The 20,035-nt window shown below is 39.4% G+C and overlaps 2 protein-coding genes across 4 annotated transcripts in view; one reads left to right on the top strand and one right to left on the bottom strand.

The window, feature by feature from the left end:
* brf1a (BRF1 RNA polymerase III transcription initiation factor subunit a) overlaps positions 1 to 19,654 on the bottom strand; it is a 42,892-nt gene extending 23,238 nt beyond the window's left edge. For 2 of the 3 annotated variants that reach the window (XM_046871306.1, XM_046871288.1), the window contains exons 1-6: positions 19,230 to 19,484; positions 17,298 to 17,536; positions 13,720 to 13,797; positions 10,652 to 10,825; positions 8,299 to 8,330; positions 5,523 to 5,595 (exon numbers count right to left, since the gene is read on the bottom strand). In XM_046871306.1, coding sequence (XP_046727262.1) covers positions 5,523 to 5,595; positions 8,299 to 8,330; positions 10,652 to 10,825; positions 13,720 to 13,797; positions 17,298 to 17,475 — 535 coding nt within the window. In that variant the 5' untranslated portion in view covers positions 17,476 to 17,536; positions 19,230 to 19,484. The other variant, XM_046871298.1, reaches the window with a different exon arrangement.
* Positions 1,103 to 5,031, top strand: btbd6a (BTB (POZ) domain containing 6a). Its single transcript, XM_046871321.1, is given in 6 exon segments — positions 1,103 to 1,717; positions 2,181 to 2,271; positions 2,861 to 2,979; positions 3,377 to 3,606; positions 3,609 to 4,085; positions 4,088 to 5,031. Coding segments are annotated over 6 exon segments (1,668 nt in total). The 5' UTR covers positions 1,103 to 1,286; the 3' UTR covers positions 4,408 to 5,031.
* Positions 19,655 to 20,035: the final 381 nt, after the last annotated feature.

Below are 20,035 nucleotides of genomic sequence, written 5' to 3'. Positions count from 1 at the left end.
AGTGGCCTATAAACAAGCAGCAGAACTGACCTATTTTACATCTCTTGCAGCCTGGAACTGTTTACTAATAATCTTTATTCTAGCAACAAAATGACGATCACTTACACATGAACCATGATTGAGTCAGTGTTAATGTAATCCTTTAATCATAAACCTCCACCAAAGTGTGTATTCATACTTCAGAGCACAATGTGTAGAACATCCAGTTAACAAGGAATGACAAAAAAAAAACAATATACTTTGTCTATTAAAAAAATTAAAACACTCAATGAAGACTCAAGTAGATAATTATAGTAATAGAAAACATTTCAAAAGTGAAAACAAAATAATCCAAATTCAGGAATCAATTCCTTCAGTAAATTTAGTGTTCATACAGTCTTAGTGGTTTAAAGAAATAAAAAAAGATTGATGAATCTTCTTTCAGCTTCTCTAATTAGAGGTCGCCATAGCGGATCATCCGTCTCCATACCCCTCTGTCCTCTACATCTGCCTCTTTCACCCCAACTACCTGCATGTCTTCCCTCACCACATCCATAAACCTACTCCTTGGTCTTCCTCTTTTCCTCTTTCCTGGTGGCTCCAAAACATCCTACATGCGCTGTCCCTCTAATAAACTCATTTCTAATCCTGTCCATCGTTGTGACTCCTAACGAAAACCTCAACATCTTCAGCTCAGCTACCTCCAGCTCCACCTCCTGTCTTTTACTCAAAGCCACTGTCTCTTAACCATACAACATCGCAGGTCTCAGCACAGTAATATAAACTTTCACTCTTGCAGATACTCTTCTATCACAAATCACTCCTGTCACTCTTCTCCACCCACTCCACTCTGCCTGCACTCTTTTCTTTACTTCTCTAACACACTCTTCATTATTTTGCACTGTTAACCCCAGGTACCTGAACTCCACCACCTTCTCCACCTATGAAATTGTCATCACTTAGAATTAAACAGATCACATTCATCAGCCGGGCGCGCATGCGCACAAATCAGTACACAATGGCACACGCGCTCAGAAAACAAACGCATCAGTCATCAGCAGCGTCTCATGTGATTGGAGCAATTAGAAGTAGGCGGGAAAGGAGGCGGAGCTACAGAAACACTGAACTCAGTCAGACTGCTGAAGCTCCGCATTCGGGAAAGCCGTTAGCTGTAACTAAGCAACGCGAGATTTTTGGTTTCAGCTTGATTTCTATAGAATGACACATTTAATCCGTAAAGTAAATTTAGTTACATAATACATAATTAATTTTATTCGCTGGTTTATAAAGATTTAATCCCGAAAGCAATGAGGAATAAGGCTTTTGGGAGCGGGACGGTGCGCTTAGAAGCAGCGGAGGGAGAGTGGAGTAAACAGCGGAGTTTTGCGGTCAGAGCGGAGGAGTCATGCGGACATCACGGCCGGATAATGAAGGGTCTCGCTTTCTTCCTCTTGCTGCCGGCGGCGCTCAAGAAGTCCAGGAAAGCTGCTAAGAGCTCGGGCAGGGCGCAGAACTGTGTGACCGCCGGTGCCTCTTCCCTCAGAAAGGTGAAAGCCGTCGCCGCGGAGGTGCAGGAGGTCACCGGGGAGAGAGTGAGCTCCTCACTGACTCTGAACAAGGAACACAACCGCAGCTCGGCCGAGCAGAAGGACAGCACCTCACCGAGCAGCGTGGAGACAAACAGCACCGGGGAAACAAACACACAACCCGAACACACACACACCAACCTCCGGGACAGGTACGGAGGTTCAATCATCACTTCTTCCTATTCTTGTGGTTCTTCTTCAACCATTTCGTGGTTATTGCTGTTCCCAGTCAGAGCTGAACCTCATTACCTGCCTCCCTTCATAACTACTGATGTTCTAATAGAAATAAAAATAAACAGTATTTATAATATAGCATTAAACTTGTAGTTATTAGTACTAAGTTTACTAATAACTACATATTAGTACTAAATGTATAATATTAAATGTTTAATTGTTATCAAATATTCTACTTCTTGGGTTCATATATATTAAGATTATTTTTTACTACTCATTCATGAAGAAAAAATAATTATATTATATATATATATATATATATATATATATATATATATATATATATATATATATATATATATATATATTATTATTATTATTATTTGTGTACCAGTAGAAATGCTATACTCGTTATTACAACATATTTTTACCCGCATACAGGAACGCAGTGATGTTCAACAATGAACACATGGCAGATGTGCACTTCACCGTAGGTCCGCCAGGAGCGACACAGAAAGTTCCAGCACATAAGGTTAGTTTGAAGAGCTTTAAGGAGAACAGACTGTTAAGGAAACCTTTAGTGTGATGATCAAAGTAGAAACCAATCTTGGGTCAGAAAAGGAAGAATATTTTGCAATTGACTATTTAACCTCTTAAGCTGATGACGTCAGTCAATACAGAACATTGTGACGTCACTCGTGACCATCACACTCCTGCTCTGTACCTAGACTGCATTGCAAATCAGTCAACGTCAATGCGAGACTATGAACAACATTTACACTTCTGTAGATTGCAGCAGTGCACACTCTTTCCACGTCTCCAACACTGCATATTTGCTGTTTATTCTACTCTTTGTTGTGGTCCACACCCAAAAGGACCACAAACAGGACATGCTCTGATTGCAACGAAAACACGATTCAATCATAATTTGACTCAATTGCAGGAAGTCTTCATCTCCACCCTTTCACCACATGTGCTTTCTGTCTTATGAATCCAAATCAGAAAGAATAAAAAAATAGAATATGACTTCTTCTTAAAGCAGAAGTGTTCTACAGTAGTTTCCTAAATAAACAGAGTTTCATTCACATTGTTCATTCATTCTCTCTCTCATTCCTATTCAGTATGTTCTGGCTGTCGGGAGTTCCGTTTTCAGCGCCATGTTTTATGGCGACCTTGCCGAGGGAGACTCCGAGATCCAGATACCAGATGTGGAACCGGCTGCTTTTTTAATCCTGCTCAAGTAAGACTCCCTAATCACTGCTGGTTTAAAAATAACAGCTTTACCATGCTGTCCAGCCAGCAACTGAGGCTGGATCACTAATGTTTCAGTAGATCTGCCCTCTTATTTCACTGCTATTAGACCTGACTGATGTGAGACTCGCCTCGCAATGGGCAGGAAAGATGACTTAGAGTTGCAGGAATGAGGCTCAGAGCAAAATGATCACTTTTTTGTCTGTTGAAAACGAACCAATTATAAAAAATACCTGTTTCAGGCGAACGGACGAGATGAAAAATTCTTAGTCCAATAAGTGTGCAATCAGGTTTTTATTAAAGGACCCAGACACTGCAGCATTTTTATGTTTCTGGGCTGGGCCATGGTTTTTTTTTTTTAACTCCACTTTCTCTTTTCCTTCTAGATACTTGTACAGCGATGAGATTGAGCTGGAGGGAGATACAGTCGTAGGGACCCTCTACGCTGCTAAGAAATACCTTGTGTCGGTGCTGGTTAAAGCTTGCGTGTGCTTCCTGGAGTCGAGACTGGAGGCGGGTAACGCCTTTGCACTGCTTTCTCACAGCCGTGCGCTGGACGAATCAGAGTTGCTACATAGCTGTTGGAGGGTCATTGATGCCCAGACTGAGCTGGCGCTAGATCCGACGGCTTCCTCCAACTAGACCCAGCGACGCTAAAATGCGTCCTGCGACGCGACTCATTAACCGCTAACGAATCCACCGTGCTGCAGGCGACGCTAGCGTGGGCCGAGGCAGAGTGCCAGCGGCGTGGATCGAGCCCCACAGCTTCGAACAAGCGAGCCATTCTAGGTGAAGCACTTCACCTTTTACGCCTGCCTGCCATGACTTTAACGGAGTTCGCTAATGGTGTGGCGCAATTTGACTTCCTGACTCCGCAGGAGACTCGCGATATCTTCCTTTGGTTCACCGCAGCTGAGAAACCGAGCCTGGATTTCCCTGTGACACCGAGGACGGGGCTGGAGCCGGAGAGATGCAGGCGATTCCGGTCCTCTGCGTACCGGAGCAATCAATGGCGATACCAAGGGAGATGTGACAGCATCAGGTTCGCTGCTGATCAGCGCATTTTCTTGGCTGGAATTGGACTTTATGGATCCAGCGAACGGAAAGCGAGTACAATGTCCTGATCGAGCTGAAACGACAGGAAGAGATGCTCGCACAGAGGGTGACACAGTTCATTTCGGACGGTACGAGCTCGGCATCCATCGTACTCTTTGAGCAGCCGGTGCAGGTGGAACCGGAAGTTTTGTACACGGTCAGTGCCATTTTGGACGGAACCAAGCTCAGCTACTTCGGCCAAGACGGCATGCCGGAGGTGCGCTGCGGAAAAGTCACCTTCCAGTTCCAGAGCTCGTCGGACAGCACAAACGGGACAGGGGTGGAGGCGGGGCAGATTCCAGAACTTGTCTTCTACACGTGAAGACTTTCTGACACTATAGACCTGGATTTGAGAAGACTCGATTACATAACTAGGACACTATGAAATAGGACACTAGGAGGTACGAGAGATTACATTCTCTGGACTGTCAACACTGAGACAGAGGGGGTGGGCAAATTCCTCAAGTTTCCTTCTACGCATGGGGATTTAGACCTGTCCATCTTAGAGGTGACCTGGATTAGAGAACGGCTAATTCCATAACTAGGACACTAAGATGCCTGAGATATGGAGCATAAGAATTTGGACTGGTCCATTTCACAAAGAATTATCGGGGGGGATCACAAAAGTTTTAATTACAGAAACTTACCCTCTTGCATTTAAAAAATGAATGCTCTTTAACCTTATTTATTTCTTTACACTTATTATTTAAAGTATTTACTAATTTAAAACCAGTTCCCATTGTTTATAACAATCGCACACAAAAACATGTCTGTGAACACAGAGTGGACTGTACCACTGAGAAGTGTGGCTCTTTCTAATGTATTTTATTTATTTATTGTTTATTTTCTTAGCAGCTTGTTGCTGACCGAGAGAATGCAGAGGTTAAAAAGATCTGCTAAGTCGCAGAGTAGTGATTCGTTACTTACAATAAAATGTAAAATGAGACACTGGAGATGAGAGTGGTCTGATGAGTGGGATTTTCTTCTACTTTTATATACAGTAATCCCCCGTTTATCGCGGTAGTTACGTTTCAAAACCCACCATGATAAACTAAAAACCGTGATAAATCGGACGCCACCCCAAAAATTATATTTTATGTATACAGTACTGTATAAACATTTTACTTCATTTTATAATGAATAGTTATATTTTTATTAATACATTTCATTATTTCAAAATAAAACCAAAAGTTTTTTGGTCTATCGTGCTATCCATGAGAAACCGGGAAAAATCAGCCAAACGAATTAGTTATGTGGCAAATGCAATTACGTGATAAACCGGGGATGCGAGATTCAAAAGGGGGGGATTACTGTACCTATATTAAAGTGAGAAAGTGATACAGCGCCCTTTAGGTCAAAACAGGAACAATGTATTTACATAAACACCAAACAGCTGTCTATGTAAATGTATGTGTGTATATAATATAGAAGGTTTACCTATGGCTGGAGCATTGATGCAGAGTTCTCTGGCCAACACCAGGAACGTTCTTCCCAGAACATACACGTTGACCTACACAAAACGAGAATCAGGACAAGGCCAGAAAGCATCAGCACAGATACAGAAACAATGAAAACTACTGTTTTTCCTCCAGACAACAGATTCAGTAATAATATTTATTTTAAGAACTTAATATTGTTTAATTGACCTACTCTAACCTCCCCACCCACACACACACACACACACACCCTCCCTTTTATCTGGGTCCCATTAAAGGAGGAATAGTTGGCCTCTGAGGAATAGTTGGAGGTCATGCCTTTTTTTTTTTTTTTTTTTTTAACGTGGGAGGGTTTCCATACACGCTTACACACTTATGACCCCACAGGGAAAACTCTTCCTCAGGCCAGAAAAGGGAGGAATTTATAGATCAATCTGTGTGGGTGTATGTCTATGTGTGTGTGTGTGTGTGTGTGTGTGTGTGTGTGTGTGTGTGTGTGTGTGTGTGTGGTCAGAAACATGTATACAATGGCAGCTACTCTCTCAAAAACTGAATTTGGCTGTCAGAATAAAGTAAATTTTTCAAACCTGTAGTACTATGCAAAATACACATTTGCAAAAATGCATATTTTAATTGTTTATCAATTTACAAATTGCAAAGTGAGCAAACAGGAGAAAAATCTAAATGAAACCAGTATTTGGTATGACCACCCTTCGGCCTTCACCCTTTCAGGTCTTACTTTTTCCCATTTTGTAGGATGAGAGTCTGGTGTATGATTATTATTAGCACCTTCTTGGTAGATTTGCCTTATCATATTAATACGCTACTTGAAACCCAGTCATTAAGTGGAAAAAAAAAAACAGCTGTGTAGGTGCTTCAATCTAATTGAGGAAAAGCCAAACTCTGCTACTAAGGTGAGGTTGTGGAAGACAGTTCCGCATCACAGGTCCTATACCATTGCAAGACTGAGCAGAGCAACAAGACACAAGGTAGTTATACTGCATCAGCAAGGTCCCTCCAAGGCAAGATCTTAAAGCAGACTGGGGTTTCAAGATGTGTTCTTCAAGCTATTGTGAAGAAGCACAATAATATGGACATTGTTGAGAAGCAAAGACGCAGTGATCGGCAATGGAAACCTAATGCAGCGGATAAAAGACATCATGCTTACTGCCCTTTAACATCAGAAGATGTCCAGCAGTGCCATCAGAAAAGAACTGGAAGAAACCCATTTACTGGACAAGTCTGGCTTGGAAACTCAACTCTGCATGAAAACAGAGGAACCGGGGGCAGTAAAATAGCAGCAGGTGCTTTGGAATGATCAGTCAAAATCTGAAAAATGCAGCTGTAGAAGGAGGCAAGTTGTTTGCTGAAGTGCTGGAGAGCAGCACAATAATGAGTGTCCACAGGCAATAGTGAAGCATGGTGGAGGTTTCCTGCAAGTTTAAAGCTGCATTTTTGCAAATTGAGTTGGAGATTTGGTCATGATAAATGGTTTCCTCAATAGTGGGAAATACAGGAATGCAAATACTTCTTTATCAGGCAGTACCATCAGGAGGTGTGTGATTGGGCCCAAATTTATTCTGAAGCAGGACAATGACCCCAAACAGACAGCCAATGTCATTAAAGAACAATCTTCAGTGTAGAGAAGAACAATCCTGATCTCAACATCATCCTGTCTGTATTGGATTACATGAAGAGACAAAAGTATTTGAGTCTGAATTAATCCACAGATGATCTGTGCCTTAGTTCTAAAAGATGTGTGTAACAAACTACCTGCCGATTTCCTTCATAGACTGTGTGCAAGATTACCTACAAGATTTGATGCTGTTTTTCACCAAACACTGATTTGATTTGGATTTTTCTTTTGTTCAGTTACTTTCAATTTTGTTCATTGATAAAAATGAACTATTAACACATCATTTCTGAAAGCTTTCTCACTTTACGGCATTTTTCCACACCTAACCTTTGCACATTGCTGAATATATAAAACATAACTGAATGTCAATCAAATCTCATCACACTGTACATCACCACTAATGACACACTGCCTGGAGCCGTTAATGTTGTCATTTACATCAGGCAAAATGTGAAGATACTGTAAGTGACTAGGCTTGAAAAGCAACAACAGTGCATGGATGTGTACAATGCCTGAAGACTTCAGCTATCGGTGCTAATAGCCACAAGTCAGTATATACATGACATTTGGTTTTCCTTTTCTTTTTTTTTTGGATAAAATTAATTGCGGGAACTACTTGATCTCTCACACTGCAGTTTACAGAAATATCGGGTGATTGCACGATTGTGAACAAAACCTGAGCCAAAGCTCTTAGTCAGTGAGATTTTCAACATACACTTATTTACTGTTATATTTTCAGCTGGTCATGTCAAGCATGGATCCAGTTAAAGTAAATAATAATAAATGAATAAATAATAAAGCTAAATATCAGTGAGAAGAAAATGTCTCTGTAGGATAATAAATACCAATGGATCTGAAATGTGAATATTTCAATTAACTTTTGATTTTCTCTGGTTTATGAGATACAAAATCATTTTGTGTCAGTTTTAACACACACACAAACAACCTGGAGGTCAACACCAATATCCTCAGTATGAAATGCACATGTGCGAGACTGTATTAATCCTTTAATCACAGATCATCTGCGCGCACACACACACACCACACACACACACACACACACACACACACACACAAATATCCCATTTATCAAAGTCATTTTCACAGGAAATATAAGCTGATAAAAGAGTATTAATCTTACCTGCAGCAGATCGCTGAGATCCAGCAGCATGTCTTAAACAGCTCGGTTAAAGAAACAGGACTGAATACACACTTGCTGTCAAATCATTTCTGATTTATGAGAAAAGAAATTGCATTCTGTAGTAATTTAGGGTCTACTCAGGGTTTCTGACAAAACATTGGCTATTTTAATGATTAGTCCTGATCATTTTTTTGATTAAAAAAAAAAAAAAAAAAAAAAAACTGTCTGGTTTCTCACATGGTATCTTCGTCACACTATCTCAGGGAGTTTCTCCTCACTGGCTCAATCATTAGGAATAAACTTAAAATAACAAGAACCAAACATACATTCTTTTATAACCGCTTTATCTCTAAAGTTTCTTTGAGACAATATCCATTTTTGAAAGTGCTCTACAGATAAAAATTAATTGAATTGAATAGATATTATTCAATTCAATTAATTTTCAAGGAGTTAAATTTAAGATTTTGGAAGCTGATTTTGTTTATCAACATTTCCACAAATGAAAATCCAAAAATTCAGGAAACCCATAAACCACTTTGGTCTGAGATGTAAAATCAGTCCTGTGGATGAAGATATAAAATGTGTTTTTTTGTATACATTATGAAACAGAGGGTATCAATCGCACAGGTATACTGGCACACTGATACCTTGGCCCATGAAGATGGATGAATGAATGAACATCATACATTATATGTCTCATTTGCACGGCCCTTTACTTTCAGAACATCGGACATGACACTTCTCTCTTTTCCTATTCATCCGCGACTCTCTTCACTCAGTCTCTGTGTATAAGTAAGGGGTAATGAATGCTAATCAAAATGCCTTACGGAGCATTTAGAATGCCTCCATTACACAAATGTTACACTGCAGGAACTTATTTACGTCACGCAGAAGGTGCAGGCGAAATATCGCTAAATAATAAAGCCACGTGATGGGACGTGATTAATCACATCTAATGGAAACTTTAATACCGTTCATAATAATAACAGGTTAAATCGTCCGTTACGACGCGACCACAATCGTTGATACTGCAATACTGATTTATAAACCCATTAAACACAAGGTCACCTCGCTCACCTCCAAATTAACCGTCTCCTGGCAACCAAGCACTCAGGGAAACCTTCAGCATGGAGACAGGCACACCTGTGCAACCAGGTGGTGTTGGATTAATGACAAAAACCATTAGTCTTTGTTAGGGATTAGTCATCATGACAACAGACAGATCGTCTGCATCTGAGAGACTGGTGATGAAACAACTGACTATTAAACAGAAAAAAAAAAAATGTGTGTGTGCGTGTATATATACATACACGCACACACGCACACACACACGTGTGCAATCCACAGATTTCAGTTACAATAGCAAATTTGGTATGAAGGTTTATTCTTTGGTCTTCCATACTGCAGTTTGTTCTGGTGTCTATAAGCTTTTACTGCATTGCCATGATAGCTTTGGAACTCCAATCCATAACAAAGTGTGTGTGTGTGCGCACGTGTGGAGGGGGGGTTGTGTCAGACACAAAACATCTCCAGGCGGATCAACTTTATTCGGGCCGTATGTTTAATTTTCCGCTGAACTCCTCCTTTAATGATCAAGTCGTTTCACTTCAGAGGCAGAATGTATAATTCAGAAAGCCGTAAGCTGCTGAGCTTCTGCGACTCACTGCCTCTAATTAGAACCAGAGGAGCTACTGAGCTATATATAACACGCCCACTGGGAACTCCCAGCTACAAACACTGCACACACACGCACACACGCACACACACACGTTTCCAAACAAGCCATCTCTGAACACATTGATTGCTTCTTTCTTTCTTTTGTCTTTCGTCTACTCTCCTTCTTTTCCACTTGCCTAGTTCATTCTCCATTTATTTTATGTGATTCATCCATTGCTTCATTTTATTTACTCAAAGAGTGAATTAATGACAATGTTAAATGACTGATTCTTTGATTTCTTTCTTTCTTTTTCTCCCTTTTTTCTCTCCATTAATCTAGCCATCTAGTTATTACTGCATTCATTCATCAAATAGATTGATGGCATGACCCCAACTCTCATCTTCCTCTCTTTTCCTTGCCTCTCCTCTTCATCTTCCTCTCCAGACTCTGTCTCTCTTCTTCATCTCGCTCTTCTCTTTATCTTCCCGGTCTCTCATCCTCATCATCTCTCTTTCTCCTCTTCGTCTTCCTCTCCAGACCCAGTCTTCCTCTTCATCTTCTCTCTCTCTTTCTACCTCTCTAGTCCCTGTCTCCTCTCTATCTCTCTCCCTTCCCTCACTCTAACCACACTTCTCTTTTTCCCTCCTGATCCCACCACTTCCATTGTCTATTTGACATTCCTCCACTAAAGGATACGAGGCGTGCCCTCCGTCCTGCACACCAGGTAAAGGCAGGCGGCGATGACGTGGGCCGCCTTCCTCCCGCGGGTCAGGCGTTTACACAGCGCCATCTTGTAAAAGTTGAAGGCAGTGTCCAGGCAGTGCTGGTTCATCTGCAGCTGGTGGCCCAGGTGATTTATATTCCTCTTTGCTTAACAAGAAACAAACAAACAGTAAACAACAAAAAACTCAATTATGTAAAAATACCCCAACACAGGAATAAAGGAGGCCACCTCCTAAATGTTCAAACATAAAAATAATGCAATTTAACTTATTGTTTAATTAAATAATTCCCTCAGTATTTGTCCTCTTGTGGCTTAAATAAGCAGAAAAATGACCAATACACATGGTTTAGAAGGAAATCTTAAATGGGAAAGATGCATGTTATGAGAAAATACATCACTTAAGAACACGATCAATACGCCTGCACTGATCCTCTCAAATCAAAGGAATATTGTTGCCCATCCACTTACCCTGCAATAAATGTATACATCCAGAGTGAGATGTAGTGAGCGAGCTCAGAAAACCACTCAGGATCCCTCACACCCAAGCCATATGCTTTTTGAACTTTTGCCATCTGGCCTACCGAGCACCAAACACTAGGACAGCCAGGCACAATAAACATTTCTTCCCTCAAGCAATCTGCCTCATGAACAGTTAAATGCTTTCCCCACAGTGCAATAAGAATAAAAAATGTGCAATATCACTTTTAATTTCTTTCCAATACAAATGGACACTCACCCCCTTTTAAAATGATTTTTTTATATAAAAAGAAACATGAAACTGCAGGCAAAACAAATTCCTTTTAAGTGCAAACATACATGCAATAAAGCTCCTTCTGATTCTGATATACCGTGTACAGTGAAAAGGAATCTTAACTGAGGTTGTCTGAGACAGGGGTCGGCAAACACCGGACCGCAGACCAGGGCCACGTTTACTTTATTTTATTTAAATTTTTATTAACTTTCGTGGTCTGAACGGTGTTTTATTTATGAAGATGACCATTTCCTCTTATGCCAGATTTTTTTTTTCAAGGTATTGATAAATCAAGCGTGCATTTATTCTGTATTGAGACACATTTTACTTACATATACAATAAAGAAATAAATAATTAAAGATGTACATTATTGCGTTTAGTTATGCCAAAACCCCCATATCACCTTCCACAAGAATATGTATATTATGACATGTACACGAATATTTATGTATGTATATGAATGTACGCAGATTAAAGTTAAGGAAAAGAATCCCACGCTAAGTTAAACAATAATTGCAAATATTATTATTGCAAATATGTGACTAAATAACTGGTTATTCAGGGTTTTTTAAATGTGTTGCCTTAAAAATACTTAAACCTAATTAACACAAACAATACTTAACCCCAATTAACACAAATTACCGTTAATTAACCCTGATTACTATCAATTAACCCAAATTAACCCTAATGAACCCTAGTGACCCCTAATTAACACAGCTGTGATTTCTTAAGCAGGGTTTTACATTTCTGCATAAATGAAAGTCAAAATTATTTCTTGGTGAATTTATGGTGTGAATCCTCATCATGAATCATTCAACGCATGACTTGGGTTTAATTACATAAAGGATTCCTTTATGTAATATATATATGTGGTTGTGTGTGTGTGTGCGCGTGTGTGTGTGTGCGCGCGCAAGCGCACACTTCATGCTCCAAGTGAAATAAAATGCAGGTATTTTAATTACTTGAAACACTAAAAAGAGAAACAGACACATATAATTAAACACACATACACATTTACACACACACACATACTTCAGACTCATGATTCATATATTAAGACACTACTCCAGCGGTCCCCAACCTTTTTTGCGCCACAGACATGATTATTGACAAGACAATATTTTCATGGACCGGACTTCAAGGTGTGGCGAATAAATACAAAAAATTAAAATGATACGACCGGCCAAAAAATTTTATTTTCTAAATATATAAATAAACGTCAATCCACTGTGTTGTTTTTTGTTTATTTTGCTCGCTTGGGGGTTTGAATTTAGTGGTAATGTGTTATGTGTTAGCAGCCGGAGCAGCCCCTTTAAGAAGGTAGCGGATAGAGTTAAGACATGTGACCGAGGCATCATGACATGCATCAAAAGTGAGTCACAGACAGATGTGACGGAGAGAATCCGGTAATTTTCCAAAAGAAAACATCGATCAGAATCAGTCAATAAATAAAACGGAAATAATGTAAGTTATGTATACTTTCTGTGTGGCCCGGTACCAATTGAACCACAGACCGGTGCCGGTCTACGGCCAGGGGGTTGGGGACCACTGCACTACTCCATCTAGCTTTGGCTTAAGTTCTCTACACTTTCCTGCTCAGCATTTTTTCCAGTACACACACACAGCAATGATTCACAGGACACGCAGTCCTAATTTCGGTTCCCTGCACTTCAGTGGCTGTGCTCACAGCCCCCGGGAGCGATGCTCATCCACAAACACCTTTACGTGTATCTTTGCAGAAGCATAAATCAGGCCTTTACACCACTTACTGCGACACGAATGTTCTCACACAGCTCGGAGTTTGCCGCATTCCTCTCAAAGGACAAATTCTAATTCATTAAAAATAAAACATGGGTCATTCCTACAACGTATTCAGGCTGCAGGAAAAGAGAGTAGGGGGAGAATTAAATAAAAAGAAAGAAAGAAAGCCTCATAACATGAAGGTGAAACTTGGTGAATTTTAAACGAAATATTATTGAATCATCTAAACAGCTTTCTAATAAATTAAAAGAAAAACACCACACTCTCCTGTGTCCACACACTCTCTCCTGTCCTCATGCACTCCCCCTCATTCACATGCCCCCCACGCTCGCTCCCCCTTGTCCACACTCTCTCTCCCCCTCATCCATGCACTCTCAGCTTCTCCATTTTCTGCTCATTTCATTCTTTTAATAGTTTGCAATAAAAATGTAATGCACAGATGGAGGTCGTGAGTGCTGTGTAGGGGTGTTATAAGTGGGCTTACTATTTTCTCACTCACTATTTCCTATTTGGGCTTAAACACTCACCGTTCTGTAATGTCTGCGCTCTGGACTCTTTTCCCATCCCAGTGAAGTTCGCACCCAGAGACGGGACATTGCCCTGGGCTGCAACACAAAAAGAAACACATTATCCACCATGAAAATACAAAAATAAATGAAACAAAATGGAATAACACGTCCTAGAGGCGACCTCTGCTGACCAAAACACTGTACTGCAGTCCTGTTGAAAGAAGCACCTTTAATCTGCTTTCTTAGGAAAATGAAACAAAATCAGATAGAATCAGCTGCTAGTTTCTGAGTACATGTGGAGCAAAGCTATTATAAATGTATTACAACATTTATTTAAAAAAAAAAAAATCGCATTGCTAAAAAGATACAAACTTCTCTTGAACATTTTGATTTTGCAATAAAGCTATTCTTTTTTTTAAAGAAACAACATTAAATCTAAAGCAATACTTTTTGAATAACATTCTTTGAATATTTGACATTTTAACAAATTATATATATATATATATATATATATATATATATATATATATATATATATATATATATATATATATATATATATATAGTACCAGTCAAAATTTTGGACACATCTTTGCCCTTTAGTGTTATTTATTACATTTATATTAATATGAAGACATCCAAATTATGGAAGAACATGGAATTATGTATTGAACAAAACGTGTTAAATAACATGATGTTTTATATTTTAGATTGTCCCAAATAGCAACGTTTAGCTTTGGCAAACTCATGCAATTCGCTCATCAGATTCATGTGGTAGTCACCTGGAATGGTTTATAATTGTGAAGAGTTCATTTGTGACATTTCTTGCCTTCTTGATATGCTTTAGACCATCGGTTGTCTTGTGCAGAAGAAAGTGAAAGTATAAAGTTAATATCCCTATTAGTGCTTCTACAACTACTGTACAAACCCATATTATGACAAGATCTCTCAGTGAAGTAAAGAGAAAAGACAGTCCATCATTATTTTAAGAATCGAAGGTCAGGCAATCTGAAAAATTAAGAACTTTAAATGTTTCTCTAAGTGCAGTCTCCAAAACAGTCTCGCATAACGACCATCCCAGAAAAGGAAGACCAGGAGCTACCTCTGCTGCAGATGAAAAGTTTATTAGAATGATCAGCAGTAAGAAACGCGGAATTCAATAAATGCTTCTCAGGGTTCAAGTGGCAGATGTATTTCAACATTCACTGGTCAGATGCAGCGGTGTGTGTGAGGTCTTCGTGGTCAAATTGCCTCAAAGCAACCATTTCTTCAGAAGAACTACAAGTAGAAGAGACATGCTTGGGGCAAGAAACAAGGAATGTACACTAGATCAGTAGAAATTTGTCTTTTAGTCTGATGACTCCAAAGATTTTTTTTTTCAAATTTTTGGTGTTTTTTTTATAGATGTACAGAGGGTGAATGGATGGTCCCTAAATACAGGGAGCGGATGTGATGGTGTGGAGGTGCTTTACTGGTGACAAAGTTGGTACTGTAGTCAAAATTGAGGGCACAACACATGGCTACAACTGCGTTATGCAGCAACATTCCATCCCATCTGGTTCGCACTTAATGGGAACACAATTTGTATTCCAGCAGGACAATGTCCTCATAGACACCTTTAGGTTATGTAAGAACAACAAACATGCACTCAACACCTTTTGGAACTTCTCAAGATTGTTGGAAAACTATGAGGCTGACTGAGAGATATATCAAGAGTGTGCAAAGCTGTCCTCAAAGCAAAAGGTGCTTTAAAAAAATAAACAAAAACATTTTTGTTCATTAAACTATTCCCTACACAGACTTTCATAGTTTGGGTGTCTTCAGTATTAATGTACAATGTTGAAAATAATACAAACAAAAAAAATCTAATGAGTAAGAAGTTGTCAAACCTTTTTGTGTATTTTAACTTTCACATATTTATTAATTTAATTGTTTGTTTATTCAGTCCTGCTGCCACCTCCTGGTCATGGCAACTTATTACACTCAGTCATTTAACAAATGTATAGTACTAGCTTTGGACTTGATTTAGTAATTTGCTTATTGTTTATTTTATTTAAGATCCGAATGTTAATAAATAAAGCTGTAGAAACCCTGTGATTACTAAACACTTTAATTAAACTTTACAACATCAAATAAACAATAAACAAATTATTTATCTATATTGCAACATACAAACAAAATTATAATACAATAAGTGAAAAAACTTTAATTCCAGTTTATAGTATTAATTCAGAAACACATCAGAGCTGAGTGACAGGCATGTCTGCGTAAAAAAAAAAAAGATGTGGCTTATGTTTTATTGTCTCATTTGAATAGAATACTGTTACAGTGGAACCCGGTTATCTCGACCTCGGTTAACTCGACAACCCTATTAAGTCGACGTTTTTGAAGTGGAACCGCCAAATTCTCGCTTTGTCTAAGCATTTTTTATCGGTTATGTCGTTTTATGTCGCGGAACCCTGATATCTCGAGCACAAGGGGTCAGGTATGTCGATCGGCAGTGTGCAGCCGCAGAAGAACTCGCGAAAGTGGTGGAAAAATCAAACCTTACAGATACTACAGGTGTTTGTATTGTATACTGGTGAATCTCTGCTGTTAGTAAGTGCACATATGCATTTTTTTGTTAAATGTTATGCGCTCCCGGCTTCAACTCCTTACCGAGCGCGCGGGCGAGCAGTAAGGAGCACGGCTCTCTCGGTAAGGAGCACGGCTCTCTCGGTAAGGAGCGATGCGCTCGGGTTTTTTTCCGGCTTCGAGCCGTGCCGCGGTATTTTTTTATTTCCCTATTTTCCATTCACAAACTCTCTCTCTCTCTCTCTCGGCTTATCTCCCCCTCGGCATCGCGGATGTAAGTTTTTTCGGACACTTTGCTTTGTGTGTTTGTGAGGATTACTTCAGCCTGATGGTCATAAGTTTTCAGAAACTTAGTTACTGTTTATTTTTCTTTTTTTTCCACATGTGGACTAAATGTGAGACGGCACTGTGCAGCCGCTGTTTTTTTTTTTGTTTTTTTGAGCGATCTGTGTGTTTATAATGTTGGAGAATATAATAAAGGTTTGTATGGAGAATGGACGGTGGTTTGTATTGTATACTGGTAAATCTCTGCTGTTAGTAGGTTCCCCTATTGCCTTTGGTTGTTAACAAACGTATGTACATTTCTATAGCATGCCTTCATCAAACAAATCGCGGCAACGTTGTGTGTAAAAACCCCTCCAAAAACACGTGCATGTACATTCTCATTTATTAACGCACATCATGTACATAAAGAAATTTCAAGCACGTTAATATACTGCCGCCATTTTGTTATCGTTTACCTCGATCATCGATTATCTCGATGCTTTTTGGCGACCCCCTAGGACATCGACATAACCGGGTTCCACTGTATATTGTTCAATTAAAGCAAGGGCTTGGAAAAACTTGGTAATGTCACGTGACTACGTCATGTGATGATATGAATTGTAATTGGTGGATCTAATTAAACCCTGTCAAGTGGGGAAATAATCCAAACGTGATAGTAATGGTGTACACTGTTTTCCAGTACAGTAGCGTGAATGAATTTCAGAGCATATCAAAAGACACGTGTGAAAATCACTCACAGTCTGAGGCCACAAACTGTCCGACCGCTGACGAGGCTCCTCCGCTGCTCTCCACAAACATCACCTCGGAGACGATGATGTTGTCTTCGAGCACGGAGCCGCAGGTCATACACACGGCATCACCGCGAGCCTGGTCCACGTCCACATCTGTCCCACCGCAGTTCTTACACCTCCGCATGTTGGCGTTGCAGTGAGTTGCTCAGAAGGAGAAACGGGTGATGACGAGGAGGAAAAGAACACTGTTTAGACAAAAAAAAAAAAAAAGTTTTCCAACAGAATAAACATGCATCAGTCACTAATTTGAACTGCAGACATTTTCTACCGTTGCCTTATTTTTATTTTATAAGTACCTCATTATGGAAGGAAAAATGTAACCATGTCCTCTTACTGCCAACATGTGTTATAGTTATTCAGAGCTTTAATTAGAAAACAAAGCTGCACTTTTCCAAACACAAAGTCAGAACAATTTTGTCCTGACACAAGACCAGCCATAGAATTAGTGCTGCAAAATCACAATCTGTCCTCACACTGACATGTGATTAAAAATGCACAAGGCTAAATTTCGTCTGTATGAATTTCTACTGCACAAATGTAGACATAACTGTATGTGGGATATTGATTGCAGGAGTTTGAACCGTATTCAGACTTGATCACTGGTTGATGTGATGCCGTACACTCGCCCTCATTAGTAACATTGAAGATTTATCTGCGTTCATCAATTCAAGACACATTTACAAAATAAAAAAGTTTAGTAGAAATTTAAACTTGACAAATTATGACAACTGGTTTAACCATTATGCGTTCAATGATTCATGCAATGAACTGATGCCTTGATGTTTTGGGGGTTAAAACTATTCAGGTGAGGACCAGTATACCACAATTCTACACAACCGATTAAACAAATCCACCAAAGCATTGACAATTTGTACAAAACAATGAGAATTGCTTTGAGGATGCGCACAAATGACTACATGATGTGAAGTTTGAACAAGTAGTTTTGAGAATTTTATTTCTGATCTGGGAAACGCTTCAAAGCAACTGAGAATAACTAACATCAGTCCAGAAAATAATCTGACTCTCGCAAATCCTAAACAATGATCAATATCACTGAATAACGCAGAACTGCATTGAGGAATGAAATGCTGTCCGTCATGTTCGTTATAGAAAAATCATAGAAAAAGTGTGGTGTGAACTCATGTAAGAGCAGCTGTAAACATTTGATCCCTCACCACCAGGTTTTTTCCCCTCCTTTTAGTCACGTAACTCAACTTCCAGAGAAAACTGGGACATCGTAACCCAAACATTTTTAGCTTCCGAATCAGACCCGGCATGCATGCTATTCCAGCTGTCCTTTTTTGGTTTGCAAAATGCCCAAAAAATACAATGACTCAAACATTTAAGATCAGGCTGCTGATCAGGAGTGTAAAAATGATGCTGCAGGATTGCAGAAGAGGACTGTATGATGAAAAAGATGGAAATGAAGTGACCTTACTGTGTTCCACTTATTCTCTGACCTTTAACAGTCAGTCCCAAAGGTCAAACCCAAAGTGCTGGCAATAGACAGTGAAATGTGCCAGTTATTCACTGGAGCACTGGGATGTTAGAGAGCATTAATGCTGTCAGGATGAATATCTGATCATATTTCATTTGACAACTGAGCACACAGAGAAGTGGCATGGCTGGAATTAAGAGGGAAGCGATTTGAACATGTATTAGCAGGGTGTGTGATTTTTATGATTATTTATGTGAATAAATAAATACTCAGAGCATTAATAGAATGAATGGCAACTCTAAAGGCCACGGTGTGACGTGGCAATGCAATGCACCGGACTTAAGTCGTAATCCGGGCAGTTTCTCAGCTCCACCATCATTTCTGCCACATGCAGGGACATTTATCAACATTTCTACACAATCAGAATGAAGAATAAATACCTGCAGCAGATGGAAACCAGCTTCCTTTCAATATCCTGTTTGATTTAGCAGGCGCGCGTGCTCAGTTTGGTTTCCTCTCCCACGAAAATAAAGTCTCTGTAATTCAGTAAAACACAAAACCGGTAGATTTGTAAGAAAACCGTAAAATCTCAGGTCACCGTTTTTATCTGGCACTTAGCACAATCAGCATTATCCAGGTTATTACAGAAAGATTACACGACCAGATCAACAAACTGCACATGGTCAACGTGCAATATGGACCATACCATTGTCATCTCTGTTAAAGGGGGGTGCGCTGTTAAAAAAAAAGCTTCAACTACACCTTTTATTGTCGTTTTGGCGATTACGTATTAACTAAAGTATTTATTATTAGACTAAAGAATACATGTTCAATTCAAATGACGGCCATTCGTTTAACTCTGCTGAGGTGTACTGTTACTTCTAAAAGTCCTATCATGAAGTTTGAAATGATTCTTTTCAAAGATTCGTTTCACATAGTTCGGTTCAGTGAAACGACTGAACCGAATCGTTTAATCGCTGATTCATTCAGTTTCACGTTTATTTTCAGTTGCTTTGGGTCGTTTTTCATATCAGAAATGAAATTTTCAAAAATACTTGTTCAAATTCCACATCATGTCGTCATTTGTGCAGATAGTAAAAGCAATTTATGTTGCTTTGATCAAATTGCGAACGCTTTGGTACAATCATTTAATTGATTGTGTACAATTGTCTTCTGTTTCCTACATTATCGGTTGTTTATGTCGTGATCAAAATATATTATACTTGTTCTCACCTGAACAGTCTAA

This window comes from Silurus meridionalis, chromosome 2 (assembly GCF_014805685.1).
Source record: "Silurus meridionalis isolate SWU-2019-XX chromosome 2, ASM1480568v1, whole genome shotgun sequence".
Taxonomy (NCBI): Eukaryota; Metazoa; Chordata; class Actinopteri; order Siluriformes; family Siluridae; genus Silurus; species Silurus meridionalis.
The sequence above is the reverse complement of the archived record's forward strand: the minus strand, read 5'-3'. Positions and strand labels throughout refer to the sequence as shown.